This window comes from Salmo salar, chromosome 09, assembly GCF_965601325.2.
Source record: "Salmo salar chromosome 09, fSalSal1, whole genome shotgun sequence".
NCBI lineage: Eukaryota > Metazoa > Chordata > Actinopteri > Salmoniformes > Salmonidae > Salmo > Salmo salar.
In genome coordinates this window covers 57,379,817-57,404,159 of record NC_138299.1, presented here as the reverse complement: position 1 = coordinate 57,404,159, position 24,343 = coordinate 57,379,817, and the positions used below count along the sequence as shown (strand labels likewise).

At 36.2% G+C, this 24,343-nt stretch overlaps 1 protein-coding gene across 5 annotated transcripts in view; it reads left to right on the top strand.

The window, feature by feature from the left end:
- The window catches only part of LOC106591480 (attractin), a 752,137-nt gene that overhangs the window by 42,581 nt on the left and 685,213 nt on the right, over nt 1-24,343 (top strand). For all 5 annotated transcript variants that reach the window (XM_045723805.2, XM_045723804.2, XM_045723802.2 and 2 more), the window contains exon 5: nt 1,833-2,035. In XM_045723805.2, the coding sequence (XP_045579761.1) occupies nt 1,833-2,035 (203 nt within the window). The remainder of the gene's footprint in view (nt 1-1,832; nt 2,036-24,343) is intronic.

The window sequence follows — 24,343 nt, the reverse complement described above, 5'->3', positions numbered from 1 at the left end:
GCAGGGCCTCTTCTTAGTAACATGTGAACCTGGCGTCTTCTTAGCAACAGGTGAGTCTGGCCTTTCAGGGCCTCTTCTTAGTAACAGGGGAACCTGGCCTCGCAGGGCCTCTTCTTAGTAACAGGGGAACCTGGCCTCGCAGGGCCTCTTCTTAGTAACAAGGGAATCTGGCCTCGCAGGGTCTCTTCTTAGTAACAGGGGAACCTGGTCTCGCAGGGCCTCTTCTTAGTAACAGGGGAACCTGGCCTCGCAGGGCCTCTTCTTAGTAACAGGGGAACCTGGCCTCGCAGGGCCTCTTCTTAGTAACAGGGGAACCTGTCCTCGCAGGGCCTCTTCTTAGTAACAGGAGAATCTGGCCTCGCAGGGCCTCTTCTTAGTAACAGGAGAATCTGGCCTTGCAGGGCCTCTTCTTAGTAACATGGCCAGCCAGTAGCTACAGTAGCTCTTTACCAAAAGAGGAAAAGTGCCACTTTGTTTTGTAAACTGGATTGCTAAATATAAATGGGAGTAGCAGGAAGAGAGAGCAAAGTTAGTTAACCAGGCTAGTTAACCAGGCTAGTTAACCAGGCTAGTTAACCAGGCTTGTTAACCAGGCTTGTTAACCAGGCTTGTTAACCAGGCTAGTTAACCAGGCTAGTTAACCAGGCTAGTTAGCCTTGACCCCCAACATCTTTGAAGGGCACGACACAAACTACCCAGAGTTCTGTATGGGTACTTGCCCCCGTCGCCAATGATGATACGATTCAAGTTGTGCTGAGAAAACGGATAAAAGAAAGTGCCTCGGGTCTCTTTTTCTCTCTGTGATGTCTCAAAGAGCCCAGAGCCAAAACATCAAACTGTACGACTACTGCTGCTGCCCGAACAACATGAAACAGAACCACAAACCTCTTCTTGTCGACTGTCTCGCTCCAAAGTATTACGTTCTCAGGAGTTTGCTCTAGTTTATCCCAGCTTTCAATCCCTCATGTATTGTTGTAATTCTTCTACGTTGTGCAGTTTTGATGTTTGTAGAGTTTTATATTATAAACCCCTTTGTCTCTTCATTAGCATACGGAATTAAACTTGAAACGGTCAGTGAGTATATTTATGTACCTTCTAATCTCATCCATCCATCGTTCTCTCTCCTACCCCCTCGTCTTTTTTTTATCTCTCTCTCCCCCCTTTCACCTCTCTTCCTCCCCCCCTCCCCCATCCCCCCTTTCACCTATCCCCCCCTTCTCCTCTCTCTCCCCCCACCCCCCTTTCACCTCTCTCTTCCTCCCCCTTCTCCTCTCCCCCCCTTCACCTCTCTCTTCCTCCCCCCCTTCACCACTCTCTCCCCCCACCCCACCTTTCACTTCTCTCTCCCCCATCCCCCCTTTCACCTATCTCCCCCCCTTCTCCTCTCTCCCCCCACCCCACCTTTCACCTCTCTCTCCCCCCATCTCCCCTTTCACCTATCCCCCCCTTCTCCTCTCTCCCCCCACCCCCCCTTTCACCTCTCTTCCTCCCCTCCCCCCTTCACCTCTCTCTTCCTCCCCTCCCCCCTTCACCTCTCTCCCCCCCTTCACCTCTCTCCCCTCCCTTCACCTCTCCCCCCTTCTCCTCTCTCTCCCCCCTTCTCCTCTCTCTCCCCCCACCCCCCCCTTTCACCTCTCTCTTCCTCCCCCCCTTCACCTCTCTCCCCCCTTCTCCTCTCCCCCCCTTCACCTCTTTCCCCTCCCTTCACCTCTCCCCCCTTCTCCTCTCTCTCTCCCCCCTTCACCTCTCTCCCCCCACCCCCACCTTTCACCCCCCCCCACCCCCACCTTTCACCCCCCCCCCCTCAACTCTCTCTCACCCCCCTCCCTCAGGGTGAACACGTGCCCTAACAACTGTTCAGGCCGAGGGGAGTGTCGCGTTGGGAACTCAACAGGTGCTGTTTATTGTGACTGTGAATCCAATTGGAAGGGCGAGGCCTGTGATATCCCGTACTGCCTGTCAGACTGTGGTTGGCCTGACAGGGGACACTGCCTTCAGGACACAAAGACATGTCGATGCCAACCTGGGTGGCAAGGTGGGCACAGTCTCTATCTTCAACTACTGATACACACGTGCGTATGTTTGTGACATATTTCCCTATTTTTTCCTACACACTATTAGTTTGACTTACCTCCATATTGTTGTTGAATGCCTCATAAAACAGCCATCGTCACGGAAACACATCGGCAATGACCTTCCAGTCAATGATGTATTCATTTGACTATTGTACTGTCAACAGTTTAATTCCAACATTAGGCCAAAACAAATACCCGCTGTTCATATCCCTGGGCTAATACATTACCTATTAACTAGCTGGTATTGTCCCTCACTGAAAGGAAAGGGTGACAGCGTCACAAATGGCTCCCTATGGACCTTGGTCTAAAGTAGTGCACTATATAGGGAGTTATGGTGCCATTTGGGATACACGCTGATTTATTCCAGAGGTGTTTCCCTCCTGTCCTTTTATTGACTGAGTGAACAGAGAGATAACGTGTATCTGTAATACTAAGGAATGTAGTCTATAATACCAGCTGTATATATAATACTAAGGAATGTAGTCTATAATACCAGCTGTATCTATAATACTAAGGAATGTAGTCTATAATACCAGCTATATCTATAATACTAAGGAATGTAGCCTATAATACCAGCTGTATCTATAATACTAAGGAATGTAGCCTATAATACCAGCTGTATCTATAATACTAAGGAATGTAGTCTATAATACCAGCTGTATCTATAATACCAGCTGTATCTACACTGCTCAAAAAAATAAAGGGAACACTAAAATAACACATCCTAGATCTGAATGAATGAAATAATCTTATTAAATACTTTATTCTTTACATAGTTGAATGTGCTGACAACAAAAATCACACAAAAATAATCAATGGAAATTCAATTTTTCAACCCATGGAGGTCTGGATTTGGAGTCACACTCAAAATTAAAGTGGAAAACCACACTACAGGCTGATCCAACGTTGCTGTAATGTCCTTAAAACAAGTCAAAATGAGGCTCAGTAGTGTGTGTGGCCTCCACGTGCCTGTATGACCTCCCTACAACGCCTGGGCATGCTCCTGATGAGGTGGCGGATGGTCTCCTGACGGATCTCCTCCCAGACCTGGACTAAAGCATCCGCCAACTCCTGGACAGTCTGTGGTGCAACGTGGCGTTGGTGGATGGAGCAAGACATGATGTCCCAGATGTGCTCAATTGGATTCAGGTCTGGGGAACGGGCGGGTAAGTCCATAGCATCAATGCCTTCCTCTTGCAGGAACTGCTGACACACTCCAGCCACATGAGGTCTAGCATTGTCTTGCATTAGGAGGAACCCAGGGCCAACCGCACCAGCATATGGTCTCACAAGGGGTCTGAGGATCTCATCTCGGTACCTAATGGCAGTCATGCTACCTCTGGCGAGCACATGGAGGGCTGTGCGGCCCCCCAAAGAAATGCCACCCCACACCATGACTGACCCACCGCCAAACCGGCCAAGCTGGAGGATGTTGCAGGCAGCAGAACGTTCTCCACGGCGTCTCCAGACTCTGTCACGTCGGTCACATGTGCTCAGTGTGAACCTGCTTTCATCTGTGAAGAGCACAGGGTGCCAGTGGCCAATTTGCCAATCTTGGTGTTTTCTGGCAAATGCCAAACGTCCTGCACGGTGTTGGGCTGTAAGCACAACCCCCACCTGTGGTCGTCGGGCCCTCATACCACCCTCATGGAGTCTGTTTCTGACCGTTTGAGCAGACACATGCACATTTGTGGCCTGCTGGAGGTCATTTTGCAGGGTTCTGGCAGTGCTCCTCCTGCTCCTCCTTGCATAAAGGCGGAGGTAGCGGTCCTGCTGCTGGGTTGTTGCCCTCCTACGGCCTCCTCCACGTCTCCTGATGTACTGGCCTGTCTCCTGGTAGCGCCTCCATGCTCTGGACACTACGCTGACAGACACAGCAAACCTTCTTGCCACAGCTCGCATTGATGTGCCATCCTGGATGAGCTGCACTACCTGAGCCACTTGTGTGGGTTGTAGACTCCGTCTCATGTTACCACTAGAGTGAAAGCACCGCCAGCATTCAAAAGTGACCAAAACATCAGCCAGGAAGCATAGGAACTGAGAAGTGGTCTGTGGTCACCACCTGCAGAACCACTCCTTTATTGGGGGTGTCTTGCTAATTGCCTATAATTTCCGCCTGTTGTCTATTCCATTTGCACAACAGCATGTGAAATGTATTGTCAATCAGTGTTGCTTCCTAAGTGGACAGTTTGATTTCACAGAAGTGTGATTGACTTGGAATTACATTGTGTTGTTTAAGTGTTCCCTTTATTTTTTTGAGCAGTGTATAATACTAAGGAATGTAGTCTATAATACCAGCTGTATCTATAATACTAAGGAATGTAGTCTATAGTAATAATACCAGCTGTATCTGTAATACTAAGGAATGTAGTCTATAGTAATAATACCAGCTGTATATATAATACTAAGGAATGTAGGCTATAATACCAGCTGTATCTGTATTACTAAGGAATGTAGTCTACAATACCAGCTGTATCTATAATAATAAGGAATGTAGACTATAATACCAGCTGTATCTATAATACTAAGGAATGTAGTCTATAATACCAGCTGTATCTATAATACTAAGGAATGTAGTCTATAATACCAGCTGTATCTATAATACTAAGGAATGTAGTCTATAATACCAGCTGTATCTATAATACTAAGGAATATAGTCTGTAATACCAGCTGTATCTATAATACTAAGGAATGTAGTGTATAGTAATAATACCAGCTGTATATATAATACTAAGGAATGTAGTCTATAATACCAGCTGTATCTATAATACTAAGTAATGTAGTCTATAATACCAGCTGTATCTATAACACTAAGGAATGTAGTCTATAATTCCAGCTGTATCTGTAATACTAAGGAATGTAGTCTATAATACCAGCTGTATCTATAATACTAAGGAATGTAGTCTATAATACCAGCTGTATCTATAATACTAAGGAATGTAGTCTATAATGCCAGCTGTATCTATAATACTAAGGAATGTAGTCTATAATTGCAGCTGTATCTATAATACGAAGGAATGTAGTCTATAATACCAGCTGTATCTATAATTCTAAGGAATGTAGTCTATAATACCAACTGTATCTGTAATACTAAGGAATGTAGTCTATAGTAATAATACCAGCTGTATATATAATACTAAGGAATGTAGTCTATAATACCAGCTGTATCTATAATACTGAGGAATGTAGTCTATAATACGAACTGTATCTATAATACTAAGGAATGTAGTCTATGATACCACCTGTATCTATAATACTAAGGAATGTAGCCTATAGTAATAATACCAGCTATATCTGTAATACTAAGGAATGTAGTCTATAATACCAGCTATATCTATAATACTAAGGAATGTAGTCTATAATACCAGATGTATCTATTATACTAAGGAATGTAGTCTATAATACCAGCTGTATCTATAACACTAAGGAATGTAGTCTATAATTCCAGCTGTATCTATAATACTAAGGAATGTAGTCTATAATACCAGCTGTATCTATAATACTAAGGAATGTAGTCTATAATACCAGCTGTATCTATAATACTAAGGAATGCAGTCTATAATACCAGCTGTATCTATAATACTAAGGAATGCAGTCTATAATGCCAGCTGTATCTATAATACTAAGGAATGTAGTCTATAGTAATAATACCAGCTGTATATATAATACTAAGGAATGTAGTCTATAATACCAGCTGTATCTATAATACTAAGTAATGTAGTCTATAATACCAGCTGTATCTATAACACTAAGGAATGTAGTCTATAATTCCAGCTGTATCTGTAATACTAAGGAATGTAGTCTATAATACCAGCTGTATCTATAATACTAATGAATGTAGTCTATAATGCCAGCTGTATCTATAATACTAAGGAATGTAGTCTATAATTGCAGCTGTATCTATAATACGAAGGAATGTAGTCTATAATACCAACTGTATCTGTAATACTAAGGAATGTAGTCTATAGTAATAATACCAGCTGTATATATAATACTAAGGAATGTAGTCTATAATACCAGCTGTATCTATAATACTAAGGAATGTAGTCTATAATACCAGCTGTTTCTATAATACTAAGGAATGTAGTCTATAATACCAGCTGTATCTATAATACTAAGGAATGTAGTCTATAATACGAACTGTATCTATAATACTAAGGAATGTAGTCTATAATACCAGCTGTATCTATAATACTAAGGAATGTAGTCTATAATACCAGCTATATCTATAACACTAAGGAATGTAGCCTATAATACCAGCTGTATCTATTATACTAAGGAATGTAGTCTATAATACCAGCTGTATCTATAACACTAAGGAATGTAGTCTATAATTCCAGCTGTATCTATAATACTAAGGAATGTAGTCTATAATACCAGCTGTATCTATAATACTAAGGAATGTAGTCTATAATACCAGCTGTATCTATAATACTAAGGAATGCAGTCTATAATACCAGCTGTATCTATAATACTAAGGAATGCAGTCTATAATGCCAGCTGTATCTATAATACTAAGGAATGTAGTCTATAATTGCAGCTGTATCTGTAATACTAAGGAATGCAGTCTATAATACCAGCTGTATCTATAATACTAAGGAATGTAGTCTATAATACCAGCTGTATCTATAATACTAAGGAATGTAGTCTATAATACCAGCTATATCTATAATACTAAGGAATGTAGTCTATAATACCAGCTGTATCTATAATACTAAGGAATGTAGTCTATAATACCAGCTATATCTATAACACTAAGGAATGTAGTCTATAAATCCAGCTGTATCTATAACACTAAGGAATGTAGTCTATAAATCCAGCTGTATCTATAATACTAAGGAATGTAGCCTATAATACCAGCTGTATCTATAATATTAAGGAATGTAGCCTATAATACCAGCTGTATCTATAATACTAAGGAATGTAGCCTATAATACCAGCTGTATCTATAATACTAAGGAATGTAGCCTATAATACCAGCTGTATCTATAATACTAAGGAATGTAGTCTATAATACCAGCTGTATCTATAATACTAAGGAATGTAGTCTATAATACCAGCTGTATCTGTAATACTAAGGAATGTAGTCTATAATACCAGCTGTATCTATAATACTAAGGAATGTAGTCTATAATACCAGCTGTATCTATAATTCTAAGGAATGTAGTCTATAATACCAACTGTATATGTAATACTAAGGAATGTAGTCTATAGTAATAATACCAGCTGTATATATAATACTAAGGAATGTAGCCTTTAATACCAGCTGTATCTATAATACTAAGGAATGTAGTCTATAATACCAGCTGTTTCTATAACACTAAGGAATGTAGCCTTTAATACCAGCTGTATCTATAATACTAAGGAATGTAGTCTATAATACCAGCTGTTTCTATAATACTAAGGAATGTAGTCTATAATACCAGCTGTATCTATAATACTAAGGACTGTAGTCTATAATACGAACTGTATCTATAATACTAAGGAATGTAGTCTATGATACCAGCTGTATCTATAATACTAAGGAATGTAGCCTATAGTAATAATACCAGCTATATCTGTAATACTAAGGAATGTAGTCTATAATACCAGCTATATCTATAATACTAAGGAATGTAGTCTATAATACCAGATGTATCTATTATACTAAGGAATGTAGTCTATAATACCAGCTGTATCTATAACACTAAGGAATGTAGTCTATAATTCCAGCTGTATCTATAATACTAAGGAATATAGTCTATAATACCAGCTGTATCTATAATACTAAGGAATGTAGTCTATAATACCAGCTGTATCTATAATACTAAGGAATGCAGTCTATAATACCAGCTGTATCTATAATACTAAGGAATGCAGTCTATAATGCCAGCTGTATCTATAATACTAAGGAATGTAGTCTATAATTGCAGCTGTATCTGTAATACTAAGGAATGCAGTCTATAATACCAGCTGTACCTATAATACTAAGGAATGTAGTCTATAATACCAGCTGTATCTATAATACTAAGGAATGTAGTCTATAGTAATAATACCAGCTGTATATATAATTTCTAAGGAATGTAGTCTATAATACCAGCTGTATCTATAATACTAAGGAATGTAGTCTATAATACCAGCTGTATCTATAATTCTAAGGAATGTAGTCTATAATACCAACTGTATCTGTAATACTAAGGAATGTAGTCTATAGTAATAATACCAGCTGTATATATAATACTAAGGAATGTAGCCTTTAATACAAGTTGTATCTATAATACTAAGGAATGTAGTCTATAATACCAGCTGTATATATAATACTAAGGAATGTAGTCTATAATACCAGCTGTATCTATAATACTAAGGAATGTAGTCTATAATACCAGCTATATCTATAATACTAAGGAATGTAGCCTATAATACCAGCTGTATCTATAATACTAAGGAATGTAGCCTATAATACCAGCTGTATCTATAATACTAAGGAATGTAGTCTATAATACCAGCTGTATCTATAATACCAGCTGTATCTACACTGCTCAAAAAAATAAAGGGAACACTAAAATAACACATCCTAGATCTGAATGAATGAAATAATCTTATTAAATACTTTATTCTTTACATAGTTGAATGTGCTGACAACAAAAATCACACAAAAATAATCAATGGAAATTCAATTTTTCAACCCATGGAGGTCTGGATTTGGAGTCACACTCAAAATTAAAGTGGAAAACCACACTACAGGCTGATCCAACGTTGCTGTAATGTCCTTAAAACAAGTCAAAATGAGGCTCAGTAGTGTGTGTGGCCTCCACGTGCCTGTATGACCTCCCTACAACGCCTGGGCATGCTCCTGATGAGGTGGCGGATGGTCTCCTGACGGATCTCCTCCCAGACCTGGACTAAAGCATCCGCCAACTCCTGGACAGTCTGTGGTGCAACGTGGCGTTGGTGGATGGAGCAAGACATGATGTCCCAGATGTGCTCAATTGGATTCAGGTCTGGGGAACGGGCGGGTAAGTCCATAGCATCAATGCCTTCCTCTTGCAGGAACTGCTGACACACTCCAGCCACATGAGGTCTAGCATTGTCTTGCATTAGGAGGAACCCAGGGCCAACCGCACCAGCATATGGTCTCACAAGGGGTCTGAGGATCTCATCTCGGTACCTAATGGCAGTCATGCTACCTCTGGCGAGCACATGGAGGGCTGTGCGGCCCCCCAAAGAAATGCCACCCCACACCATGACTGACCCACCGCCAAACCGGCCAAGCTGGAGGATGTTGCAGGCAGCAGAACGTTCTCCACGGCGTCTCCAGACTCTGTCACGTCGGTCACATGTGCTCAGTGTGAACCTGCTTTCATCTGTGAAGAGCACAGGGTGCCAGTGGCCAATTTGCCAATCTTGGTGTTTTCTGGCAAATGCCAAACGTCCTGCACGGTGTTGGGCTGTAAGCACAACCCCCACCTGTGGTCGTCGGGCCCTCATACCACCCTCATGGAGTCTGTTTCTGACCGTTTGAGCAGACACATGCACATTTGTGGCCTGCTGGAGGTCATTTTGCAGGGTTCTGGCAGTGCTCCTCCTGCTCCTCCTTGCATAAAGGCGGAGGTAGCGGTCCTGCTGCTGGGTTGTTGCCCTCCTACGGCCTCCTCCACGTCTCCTGATGTACTGGCCTGTCTCCTGGTAGCGCCTCCATGCTCTGGACACTACGCTGACAGACACAGCAAACCTTCTTGCCACAGCTCGCATTGATGTGCCATCCTGGATGAGCTGCACTACCTGAGCCACTTGTGTGGGTTGTAGACTCCGTCTCATGTTACCACTAGAGTGAAAGCACCGCCAGCATTCAAAAGTGACCAAAACATCAGCCAGGAAGCATAGGAACTGAGAAGTGGTCTGTGGTCACCACCTGCAGAACCACTCCTTTATTGGGGGTGTCTTGCTAATTGCCTATAATTTCCGCCTGTTGTCTATTCCATTTGCACAACAGCATGTGAAATGTATTGTCAATCAGTGTTGCTTCCTAAGTGGACAGTTTGATTTCACAGAAGTGTGATTGACTTGGAATTACATTGTGTTGTTTAAGTGTTCCCTTTATTTTTTTGAGCAGTGTATAATACTAAGGAATGTAGTCTATAATACCAGCTGTATCTATAATACTAAGGAATGTAGTCTATAGTAATAATACCAGCTGTATCTGTAATACTAAGGAATGTAGTCTATAGTAATAATACCAGCTGTATATATAATACTAAGGAATGTAGGCTATAATACCAGCTGTATCTGTATTACTAAGGAATGTAGTCTACAATACCAGCTGTATCTATAATAATAAGGAATGTAGACTATAATACCAGCTGTATCTATAATACTAAGGAATGTAGTCTATAATACCAGCTGTATCTATAATACTAAGGAATGTAGTCTATAATACCAGCTGTATCTATAATACTAAGGAATGTAGTCTATAATACCAGCTGTATCTATAATACTAAGGAATATAGTCTGTAATACCAGCTGTATCTATAATACTAAGGAATGTAGTGTATAGTAATAATACCAGCTGTATATATAATACTAAGGAATGTAGTCTATAATACCAGCTGTATCTATAATACTAAGTAATGTAGTCTATAATACCAGCTGTATCTATAACACTAAGGAATGTAGTCTATAATTCCAGCTGTATCTGTAATACTAAGGAATGTAGTCTATAATACCAGCTGTATCTATAATACTAAGGAATGTAGTCTATAATACCAGCTGTATCTATAATACTAAGGAATGTAGTCTATAATGCCAGCTGTATCTATAATACTAAGGAATGTAGTCTATAATTGCAGCTGTATCTATAATACGAAGGAATGTAGTCTATAATACCAGCTGTATCTATAATTCTAAGGAATGTAGTCTATAATACCAACTGTATCTGTAATACTAAGGAATGTAGTCTATAGTAATAATACCAGCTGTATATATAATACTAAGGAATGTAGTCTATAATACCAGCTGTATCTATAATACTGAGGAATGTAGTCTATAATACGAACTGTATCTATAATACTAAGGAATGTAGTCTATGATACCACCTGTATCTATAATACTAAGGAATGTAGCCTATAGTAATAATACCAGCTATATCTGTAATACTAAGGAATGTAGTCTATAATACCAGCTATATCTATAATACTAAGGAATGTAGTCTATAATACCAGATGTATCTATTATACTAAGGAATGTAGTCTATAATACCAGCTGTATCTATAACACTAAGGAATGTAGTCTATAATTCCAGCTGTATCTATAATACTAAGGAATGTAGTCTATAATACCAGCTGTATCTATAATACTAAGGAATGTAGTCTATAATACCAGCTGTATCTATAATACTAAGGAATGCAGTCTATAATACCAGCTGTATCTATAATACTAAGGAATGCAGTCTATAATGCCAGCTGTATCTATAATACTAAGGAATGTAGTCTATAGTAATAATACCAGCTGTATATATAATACTAAGGAATGTAGTCTATAATACCAGCTGTATCTATAATACTAAGTAATGTAGTCTATAATACCAGCTGTACCTATAACACTAAGGAATGTAGTCTATAATTCCAGCTGTATCTGTAATACTAAGGAATGTAGTCTATAATACCAGCTGTATCTATAATACTAATGAATGTAGTCTATAATGCCAGCTGTATCTATAATACTAAGGAATGTAGTCTATAATTGCAGCTGTATCTATAATACGAAGGAATGTAGTCTATAATACCAGCTGTATCTATAATTCTAAGGAATGTAGTCTATAATACCAACTGTATCTGTAATACTAAGGAATGTAGTCTATAGTAATAATACCAGCTGTATATATAATACTAAGGAATGTAGTCTATAATACCAGCTGTATCTATAATACTAAGGAATGTAGTCTATAATACCAGCTGTTTCTATAATACTAAGGAATGTAGTCTATAATACCAGCTGTATCTATAATACTAAGGAATGTAGTCTATAATACGAACTGTATCTATAATACTAAGGAATGTAGTCTATAATACCAGCTGTATCTATAATACTAAGGAATGTAGTCTATAATACCAGCTATATCTATAACACTAAGGAATGTAGCCTATAATACCAGCTGTATCTATTATACTAAGGAATGTAGTCTATAATACCAGCTGTATCTATAACACTAAGGAATGTAGTCTATAATTCCAGCTGTATCTATAATACTAAGGAATGTAGTCTATAATACCAGCTGTATCTATAATACTAAGGAATGTAGTCTATAATACCAGCTGTATCTATAATACTAAGGAATGCAGTCTATAATACCAGCTGTATCTATAATACTAAGGAATGCAGTCTATAATGCCAGCTGTATCTATAATACTAAGGAATGTAGTCTATAATTGCAGCTGTATCTGTAATACTAAGGAATGCAGTCTATAATACCAGCTGTATCTATAATACTAAGGAATGTAGTCTATAATACCAGCTGTATCTATAATACTAAGGAATGTAGTCTATAATACCAGCTATATCTATAATACTAAGGAATGTAGTCTATAATACCAGCTGTATCTATAATACTAAGGAATGTAGTCTATAATACCAGCTATATCTATAACACTAAGGAATGTAGTCTATAAATCCAGCTGTATCTATAACACTAAGGAATGTAGTCTATAAATCCAGCTGTATCTATAATACTAAGGAATGTAGCCTATAATACCAGCTGTATCTATAATATTAAGGAATGTAGCCTATAATACCAGCTGTATCTATAATACTAAGGAATGTAGCCTATAATACCAGCTGTATCTATAATACTAAGGAATGTAGCCTATAATACCAGCTGTATCTATAATACTAAGGAATGTAGTCTATAATACCAGCTGTATCTATAATACTAAGGAATGTAGTCTATAATACCAGCTGTATCTGTAATACTAAGGAATGTAGTCTATAATACCAGCTGTATCTATAATACTAAGGAATGTAGTCTATAATACCAGCTGTATCTATAATTCTAAGGAATGTAGTCTATAATACCAACTGTATATGTAATACTAAGGAATGTAGTCTATAGTAATAATACCAGCTGTATATATAATACTAAGGAATGTAGCCTTTAATACCAGCTGTATCTATAATACTAAGGAATGTAGTCTATAATACCAGCTGTTTCTATAATACTAAGGAATGTAGTCTATAATACCAGCTGTATCTATAATACTAAGGACTGTAGTCTATAATACGAACTCTATCTATAATACTAAGGAATGTAGTCTATGATACCAGCTGTATCTATAATACTAAGGAATGTAGCCTATAGTAATAATACCAGCTATATCTGTAATACTAAGGAATGTAGTCTATAATACCAGCTATATCTATAATACTAAGGAATGTAGTCTATAATACCAGATGTATCTATTATACTAAGGAATGTAGTCTATAATACCAGCTGTATCTATAACACTAAGGAATGTAGTCTATAATTCCAGCTGTATCTATAATACTAAGGAATATAGTCTATAATACCAGCTGTATCTATAATACTAAGGAATGTAGTCTATAATACCAGCTGTATCTATAATACTAAGGAATGCAGTCTATAATACCAGCTGTATCTATAATACTAAGGAATGCAGTCTATAATGCCAGCTGTATCTATAATACTAAGGAATGTAGTCTATAATTGCAGCTGTATCTGTAATACTAAGGAATGCAGTCTATAATACCAGCTGTACCTATAATACTAAGGAATGTAGTCTATAATACCAGCTGTATCTATAATACTAAGGAATGTAGTCTATAGTAATAATACCAGCTGTATATATAATTTCTAAGGAATGTAGTCTATAATACCAGCTGTATCTATAATACTAAGGAATGTAGTCTATAATACCAGCTGTATCTATAATTCTAAGGAATGTAGTCTATAATACCAACTGTATCTGTAATACTAAGGAATGTAGTCTATAGTAATAATACCAGCTGTATATATAATACTAAGGAATGTAGCCTTTAATACAAGTTGTATCTATAATACTAAGGAATGTAGTCTATAATACCAGCTGTATATATAATACTAAGGAATGTAGTCTATAATACCAGCTGTATCTATAATACTAAGGAATGTAGTCTATAATACCAGCTATATCTATAATACTAAGGAATGTAGCCTATAATACCAGCTGTATCTATAATACTAAGGAATGTAGCCTATAATACCAGCTGTATCTATAATACTAAGGAATGTAGTCTATAATACCAGCTGTATCTATAATACCAGCTGTATCTACACTGCTCAAAAAAATAAAGGGAACACTAAAATAACACATCCTAGATCTGAATGAATGAAATAATCTTATTAAATACTTTATTCTTTACATAGTTGAATGTGCTGACAACAAAAATCACACAAAAATAATCAATGGAAATTCAATTTTTCAACCCATGGAGGTCTGGATTTGGAGTCACACTCAAAATTAAAGTGGAAAACCACACTACAGGCTGATCCAACGTTGCTGTAATGTCCTTAAAACAAGTCAAAATGAGGCTCAGTAGTGTGTGTGGCCTCCACGTGCCTGTATGACCTCCCTACAACGCCTGGGCATGCTCCTGATGAGGTGGCGGATGGTCTCCTGACGGATCTCCTCCCAGACCTGGACTAAAGCATCCGCCAACTCCTGGACAGTCTGTGGTGCAACGTGGCGTTGGTGGATGGAGCAAGACATGATGTCCCAGATGTGCTCAATTGGATTCAGGTCTGGGGAACGGGCGGGTAAGTCCATAGCATCAATGCCTTCCTCTTGCAGGAACTGCTGACACACTCCAGCCACATGAGGTCTAGCATTGTCTTGCATTAGGAGGAACCCAGGGCCAACCGCACCAGCATATGGTCTCACAAGGGGTCTGAGGATCTCATCTCGGTACCTAATGGCAGTCATGCTACCTCTGGCGAGCACATGGAGGGCTGTGCGGCCCCCCAAAGAAATGCCACCCCACACCATGACTGACCCACCGCCAAACCGGCCAAGCTGGAGGATGTTGCAGGCAGCAGAACGTTCTCCACAGCGTCTCCAGACTCTGTCACGTCGGTCACATGTGCTCAGTGTGAACCTGCTTTCATCTGTGAAGAGCACAGGGTGCCAGTGGCCAATTTGCCAATCTTGGTGTTTTCTGGCAAATGCCAAACGTCCTGCACGGTGTTGGGCTGTAAGCACAACCCCCACCTGTGGTCGTCGGGCCCTCATACCACCCTCATGGAGTCTGTTTCTGACCGTTTGAGCAGACACATGCACATTTGTGGCCTGCTGGAGGTCATTTTGCAGGGTTCTGGCAGTGCTCCTCCTGCTCCTCCTTGCATAAAGGCGGAGGTAGCGGTCCTGCTGCTGGGTTGTTGCCCTCCTACGGCCTCCTCCACGTCTCCTGATGTACTGGCCTGTCTCCTGGTAGCGCCTCCATGCTCTGGACACTACGCTGACAGACACAGCAAACCTTCTTGCCACAGCTCGCATTGATGTGCCATCCTGGATGAGCTGCACTACCTGAGCCACTTGTGTGGGTTGTAGACTCCGTCTCATGTTACCACTAGAGTGAAAGCACCGCCAGCATTCAAAAGTGACCAAAACATCAGCCAGGAAGCATAGGAACTGAGAAGTGGTCTGTGGTCACCACCTGCAGAACCACTCCTTTATTGGGGGTGTCTTGCTAATTGCCTATAATTTCCGCCTGTTGTCTATTCCATTTGCACAACAGCATGTGAAATGTATTGTCAATCAGTGTTGCTTCCTAAGTGGACAGTTTGATTTCACAGAAGTGTGATTGACTTGGAATTACATTGTGTTGTTTAAGTGTTCCCTTTATTTTTTTGAGCAGTGTATAATACTAAGGAATGTAGTCTATAATACCAGCTGTATCTATAATACTAAGGAATGTAGTCTATAGTAATAATACCAGCTGTATCTGTAATACTAAGGAATGTAGTCTATAGTAATAATACCAGCTGTATATATAATACTAAGGAATGTAGGCTATAATACCAGCTGTATCTGTATTACTAAGGAATGTAGTCTACAATACCAGCTGTATCTATAATAATAAGGAATGTAGACTATAATACCAGCTGTATCTATAATACTAAGGAATGTAGTCTATAATACCAGCTGTATCTATAATACTAAGGAATGTAGTCTATAATACCAGCTGTATCTATAATACTAAGGAATGTAGTCTATAATACCAGCTGTATCTATAATACTAAGGAATATAGTCTGTAATACCAGCTGTATCTATAATACTAAGGAATGTAGTGTATAGTAATAATACCAGCTGTATATATAATACTAAGGAATGTAGTCTATAATACCAGCTGTATCTATAATACTAAGTAATGTAGTCTATAATACCAGCTGTATCTATAACACTAAGGAATGTAGTCTATAATTCCAGCTGTATCTGTAATACTAAGGAATGTAGTCTATAATACCAGCTGTATCTATAATACTAAGGAATGTAGTCTATAATACCAGCTGTATCTATAATACTAAGGAATGTAGTCTATAATGCCAGCTGTATCTATAATACTAAGGAATGTAGTCTATAATTGCAGCTGTATCTATAATACGAAGGAATGTAGTCTATAATACCAGCTGTATCTATAATTCTAAGGAATGTAGTCTATAATACCAACTGTATCTGTAATACTAAGGAATGTAGTCTATAGTAATAATACCAGCTGTATATATAATACTAAGGAATGTAGTCTATAATACCAGCTGTATCTATAATACTGAGGAATGTAGTCTATAATACGAACTGTATCTATAATACTAAGGAATGTAGTCTATGATACCAGCTGTATCTATAATACTAAGGAATGTAGCCTATAGTAATAATACCAGCTATATCTGTAATACTAAGGAATGTAGTCTATAATACCAGCTATATCTATAATACTAAGGAATGTAGCCTATAATACCAGCTGTATCTGTAATACTAAGGAATGTAGTCTATAATACCAGCTGTATCTATAATACTAAGGAATGTAGTCTATAATACCAGCTGTATCTGTAATACTAAGGAATGTAGTCTATAATACCAGCTGTATCTATAATACTAAGGAATGTAGTCTATAATACCAGCTATATCTATAATACTAAGGAATGTAGTCTATAATACCAGATGTATCTATTATACTAAGGAATGTAGTCTATAATACCAGCTGTATCTATAACACTAAGGAATGTAGTCTATAATTCCAGCTGTATCTATAATACTAAGGAATGTAGTCTATAATACCAGCTGTATCTATAATACTAAGGAATGTAGTCTATAATACCAGCTGTATCTATAATACTAAGGAATGCAGTCTATAATACCAGCTGTATCTATAATACTAAGGAATGCAGTCTATAATGCCAGCTGTATCTATAATACTAAGGAATGTAGTCTATAGTAATAATACCAGCTGTATATATAATACTAAGGAATGTAGTCTATAATACCAGCTGTATCTATAATACTAAGTAATGTAGTCTATAATACCAGCTGTATCTATAACACTAAGGAATGTAGTCTATAATTCCAGCTGTATCTGTAATACTAAGGAATGTAGTCTATAATACCAGCTGTATCTATAATACTAATGAATGTAGTCTATAATGCCAGCTGTATCTATAATACTAAGGAATGTAGTCTATAATTGCAGCTGTATCTATAATACGAAGGAATGTAGTCTATAATACCAGCTGTATCTATAATTCTAAGGAATGTAGTCTATAATACCAACTGTATCTGTAATACTAAGGAATGTAGTCTATAGTAATAATACCAGCTGTATATATAATACTAAGGAATGTAGTCTATAATACCAGCTGTATCTATAATACTAAGGAATGTAGTCTATAATACCAGCTGTTTCTATAATACTAAGGAATGTAGTCTATAATACCAGCTGTATCTATAATACTAAGGAATGTAGTCTATAATACGAACTGTATCTATAATACTAAGGAATGTAGTCTATAATACCAGCTGTATCTATAATACTAAGGAATGTAGTCTATAATACCAGCTATATCTATAACACTAAGGAATGTAGCCTATAATACCAGCTGTATCTATTATACTAAGGAATGTAGTCTATAATACCAGCTGTATCTATAACACTAAGGAATGTAGTCTATAATTCCAGCTGTATCTATAATACTAAGGAATGTAGTCTATAATACCAGCTGTATCTATAATACTAAGGAATGTAGTCTATAATACCAGCTGTATCTATAATACTAAGGAATGCAGTCTATAATACCAGCTGTATCTATAATACTAAGGAATGCAGTCTATAATGCCAGCTGTATCTATAATACTAAGGAATGTAGTCTATAATTGCAGCTGTATCTGTAATACTAAGGAATGCAGTCTATAATACCTGCTGTATCTATAATACTAAGGAATGTAGTCTATAATACCAGCTGTATCTATAATACTAAGGAATGTAGTCTATAATACCAGCTATATCTATAATACTAAGGAATGTAGTCTATAATACCAGCTGTATCTATAATACTAAGGAATGTAGTCTATAATACCAGCTATATCTATAACACTAAGGAATGTAGTCTATAAATCCAGCTGTATCTATAACACTAAGGAATGTAGTCTATAAATCCAGCTGTATCTATAATACTAAGGAATGTAGCCTATAATACCAGCTGTATCTATAATATTAAGGAATGTAGCCTATAATACCAGCTGTATCTATAATACTAAGGAATGTAGCCTATAATACCAGCTGTATCTATAATACTAAGGAATGTAGCCTATAATACCAGCTGTATCTATAATACTAAGGAATGTAGTCTATAATACCAGCTGTATCTATAATACTAAGGAATGTAGTCTATAATACCAGCTGTATCTGTAATACTAAGGAATGTAGTCTATAATACCAGCTCTATCTATAATACTAAGGAATGTAGTCTATAATACCAGCTGTATCTATAATTCTAAGGAATGTAGTCTATAATACCAACTGTATATGTAATACTAAGGAATGTAGTCTATAGTAATAATACCAGCTGTATATATAATACTAAGGAATGTAGCCTTTAATACCAGCTGTATCTATAATACTAAGGAATGTAGTCTATAATACCAGCTGTTTCTATAATACTAAGGAATGTAGTCTATAATACCAGCTGTATCTATAATACTAAGGACTGTAGTCTATAATACGAACTGTATCTATAATACTAAGGAATGTAGTCTATGATACCAGCTGTATCTATAATACTAAGGAATGTAGCCTATAGTAATAATACCAGCTATATCTGTAATACTAAGGAATGTAGTCTATAATACCAGCTATATCTATAATACTAAGGAATGTAGTCTATAATACCAGATGTATCTATTATACTAAGGAATGTAGTCTATAATACCAGCTGTATCTATAACACTAAGGAATGTAGTCTATAATTCCAGCTGTATCTATAATACTAAGGAATATAGTCTATAATACCAGCTGTATCTATAATACTAAGGAATGTAGTCTATAATACCAGCTGTATCTATAATACTAAGGAATGCAGTCTATAATACCAGCTGTATCTATAATACTAAGGAATGCAGTCTATAATGCCAGCTGTATCTATAATACTAAGGAATGTAGTCTATAATTGCAGCTGTATCTGTAATACTAAGGAATGCAGTCTATAATACCAGCTGTACCTATAATACTAAGGAATGTAGTCTATAATACCAGCTGTATCTATAATACTAAGGAATGTAGTCTATAGTAATAATACCAGCTGTATATATAATTTCTAAGGAATGTAGTCTATAATACCAGCTGTATCTATAATACTAAGGAATGTAGTCTATAATACCAGCTGTATCTATAATTCTAAGGAATGTAGTCTATAATACCAACTGTATCTGTAATACTAAGGAATGTAGTCTATAGTAATAATACCAGCTGTATATATAATACTAAGGAATGTAGCCTTTAATACAAGTTGTATCTATAATACTAAGGAATGTAGTCTATAATACCAGCTGTTTCTATAATACTAAGGAATGTAGTCTATAATACCAGCTGTATCTATAATACTAAGGAATGTAGTCTATAATACGAACTGTATCTATAATACTAAGGAATGTAGTCTATGATACCAGCTGTATCTATAATACTAAGGAATGTAGCCTATAGTAATAATACCAGCTATATCTGTAATACTAAGGAATGTAGTCTATAATAGCAGCTATATCTATAATACTAAGGAATGTAGTCTATAATACCAGCTATATCTATAATACTAAGGAATGTAGTCTATAATACCAGCTATATCTATAATACTAAGGAATGTAGTCTTTAATACCAGCTGTATCTATAATACTAAGGAATGTAGTCTATAGTAATAATACCAGCTGTATCTATAACTAAGGAATGCAGTGTATAATACCAGCTGTATCTATAATACTAAGGAATGCAGTCTATATTGCCAGCTGTATCTATAATACTAAGGAATGTAGTCTATAATTGCAGCTGTATCTGTAATACTAAGGAATGCAGTCTATAATACCAGCTGTACCTATAATACTAAGGAATGTAGTCTATAATACCAGCTGTATCTATAATAGTAAGGAATGTAGTCTATAGTAATAATACCAGCTGTATATATAATTTCTAAGGAATGTAGTCTATAATACCAGCTGTATCTATAATACTAAGGAATGTAGTCTATAATACCAGCTGTATCTATAATTCTAAGGAATGTAGTCTATAATACCAACTGTATCTGTAATACTAAGTAATGTAGTCTAAAGTAATAATACCAGCTGTATATATAATACCAAGGAATGTAGCCGTTAATACAAGTTGTATCTATAATACTAAGGAATGTAGTCTATAATACCAGCTATATCTATAAGACTAAGGAATGTAGTCTTTAATACCAGCTGTATCTATAATACTAAGGAATGTAGTCTATAGTAATAATACCAGCTTTATCTATAATACTAAGGAATGTAGTCTATAATACGAACTGTATCTATAATACTAAGGAATGTAGTCTATGATACCAGCTGTATCTATAATACTAAGGAATGTAGTCTATAATACCAGCTATATCTATAATACTAAGGAATGTAGTCTATAATTTCAGCTGTATCTGTAATACTAAGGAATGTAGTATATAGTAATAATACCAGCTGTATCTATATTACTAAGGAATGTAGTCTATAATACCAGCTGTATCTATAATACTAAGGATTGTAGTCTATAATACCAGCTGTATCTATAATACTAAGGAATGTAGTCTATAATACCAGCTATATCTATAATACTAAGGAATGTAGTCTTTAATATCAGCTGTATCTATAATACTAAGGAATGTAGTCTATAATACCAGCTATATCTATAACACTAAGGAATGTAGTCTATAAATCCAGCTGTATCTATAACACTAAGGAATGTAGTCTATAAATCCAGCTGTATCTATAATACTAAGGAATGTTTCCTATAATACCAGCTGTATCTATAATACTAAGGAATGTAGCCTATAATACCAGCTGTATCTATAATACTAAGGAATGTAGCCTATAATACCAGCTGTATCTATAATACTAAGGAATGTAGCCTATAATACCAGCTGTATCTATAATACTAAGGAATGTAGTCTATAATACCAGCTGTATCTATAATACTAAGGAATGTAGTCTATAATACCAGCTGTATCTATAATACTAAGGAATGTAGTCTATAATACCAGCTGTATCTATAATACTTAGGAATGTAGTCTATAATACCAGCTGTATCTATAATACTAAGGAATGTAGTCTATAATACCAGCTGTATCTATAATACTAAGGAATGTAGTATATAATACCAGCTGTATCTATAATACTAAGGAATGTAGTCTATAATACCAGCTGTATCTATAATACTAAGGAATGTAGCCTATAATACCAGCTGTATCTATAATACTAAGGAATGTAGCATATAATACCAGCTGTATCTATAATTCTAAGGAATGTAGCCTATAATACCAGCTGTATCTATAATACTAAGAAATAGCCTATAATACCAGCTGTATCTATAATACTAAGGAATGTAATCTATAATACCAGCTGTATCTATAATACTAAGGAATGTAATCTATAATACCAGCTGTATCTATAATACTAAGGAATGTAGTCTATAATACAAGCTGTATCTATAATTCTAAGGAATGTAGTCTATAATACCAACTGTATCTGTAATACTAAGGAATGTAGTCTATAGTAATAATACCAGCTGTATATATAATTTCTAAGGAATGTAGTCTATAATACCAGCTGTATCTATAATACTAAGGAATGTAGTCTATAATACCAGCTGTTTCTATAATACTAAGGAATGTATTCTATAATACCAGCTGTATCTATTATACTGAGGAATGTAGTCTATAATACCAGCTTTATCTATAATACTAAGGAATGTAGTCTATAATACCAACTGTATCTATAATACTAAGGAATGTAGCCTATAGTAATAATACCAGCTATATCTGTAATACTAAGGAATGTAGTCTATAATACCAGCTATATCTATAATACTAAGGAATGTAGTCTATAATACCATCTATATCTATAATACTAAGGAATGTAGTCTATATTACCAGCTATATCTATAATACTAAGGAATGTAGTCTATAATACCAGCTGTATCTATAATACTAAGGAATGTAGTCTATAGTAATAATACCAGCTGTATCTATAATACTAAGGAATGTAGTCTATAGTAATAATACCAGCTGTATCTATAATACTAAGGAATGTAGTCTATAATACCAGCTGTATCTGTAATACTAAGGAATGTAGTCTATAATTCCAGCTGTATCTGTAATACTAAGGAATGTAGTCTATAATACCAACTGTATCTGTAATACTAAGGAATGTAGTCTATAATACCAGCTGTATCTGTAATACTAAGGAATGTAGTCTATAATACCAGCTTTATCTATAATACTAAGGAATGTAGTCTATAATACCAGCTGTATCTGTAATACTAAAGAATGTAGTCTATAATACCCGCTGTATCTATAATACTAAGGAATGTAGTCTATAGTAATAATACCAGCTGTATCTATAATACTAAGGAATGTAGTCTATAGTAATAATACCAGCTGTATCTATAATACTAAGGAATGTAGTCTATAATACCAGCTGTATCTGTAATACTAAGGAATGTAGTCTATAATACCAGCTGTATCTGTAATACTAAGGAATGTAGTTTATATTACCAGCTGTATCTGTAATACTAAGGAATGTAGTCTATAATACGAACTGTATCTGTAATACCAAGGAATGTAGTCTATAATACCAGCTGTATCTGTAATACTAAGGAATGTAGTCTATAATACCAGCTGTATCTATAATACTAAGGAAGGTAGTCTATAATACCAGCTGTATCTATAATACTAAAGAATGTAGTCTATAATACCAGCTGTATCTATAATACTTAGGAATGTAGTCTATAATACCAGCTGTATCTATAATACTAAGGAATATAGTCTATAATACCAGCTGTATCTATAATACTAAGGAATGTAGTCTATAATACCAGCTATATCTATAATACTAAGGAATGTAGTCTATAATACCAGCTGTATCTATAATACTAAGGAATGTAGTCTATAATACCAGCTATATCTATAACACTAAGGAATGTAGTCTATAAATCCAGCTGTATCTATAACACTAAGGAATGTAGTCTATAAATCCAGCTGTATCTATAATACTAAGGAATGTAGCCTATAATACCAGCTGTATCTATAATACTAAGGAATGTAGCCTATAATACCAGCTGTATCTATAATACTAAGGAATGTAGCCTATAATAACAGCTGTATCTATAATACTAAGTAATGTAGCCTATAATACCAGCTGTATCTATAATACTAAGGAATGTAGTCTATAATACCAGCTGTATCTATAATACTAAGGAATGTAGTCTATAATACCAGCTGTATCTATAATACTAAGGAATGTAGTCTATAATATCAGCTGTATCTATAATACTTAGGAATGTAGTCTATAATACCAGCTGTATCTATAATACTAAGGAATGTAGCCTATAATACCAGCTGTATCTATAATACTAAGGAATGTAGCCTATAATACCAGCTGTATCTATAATTCTAAGGAATGTAGCCTATAATACCAGCTGTATCTATAATACTAAGAAATAGCCTATAATACCAGCTGTATCTATAATACTA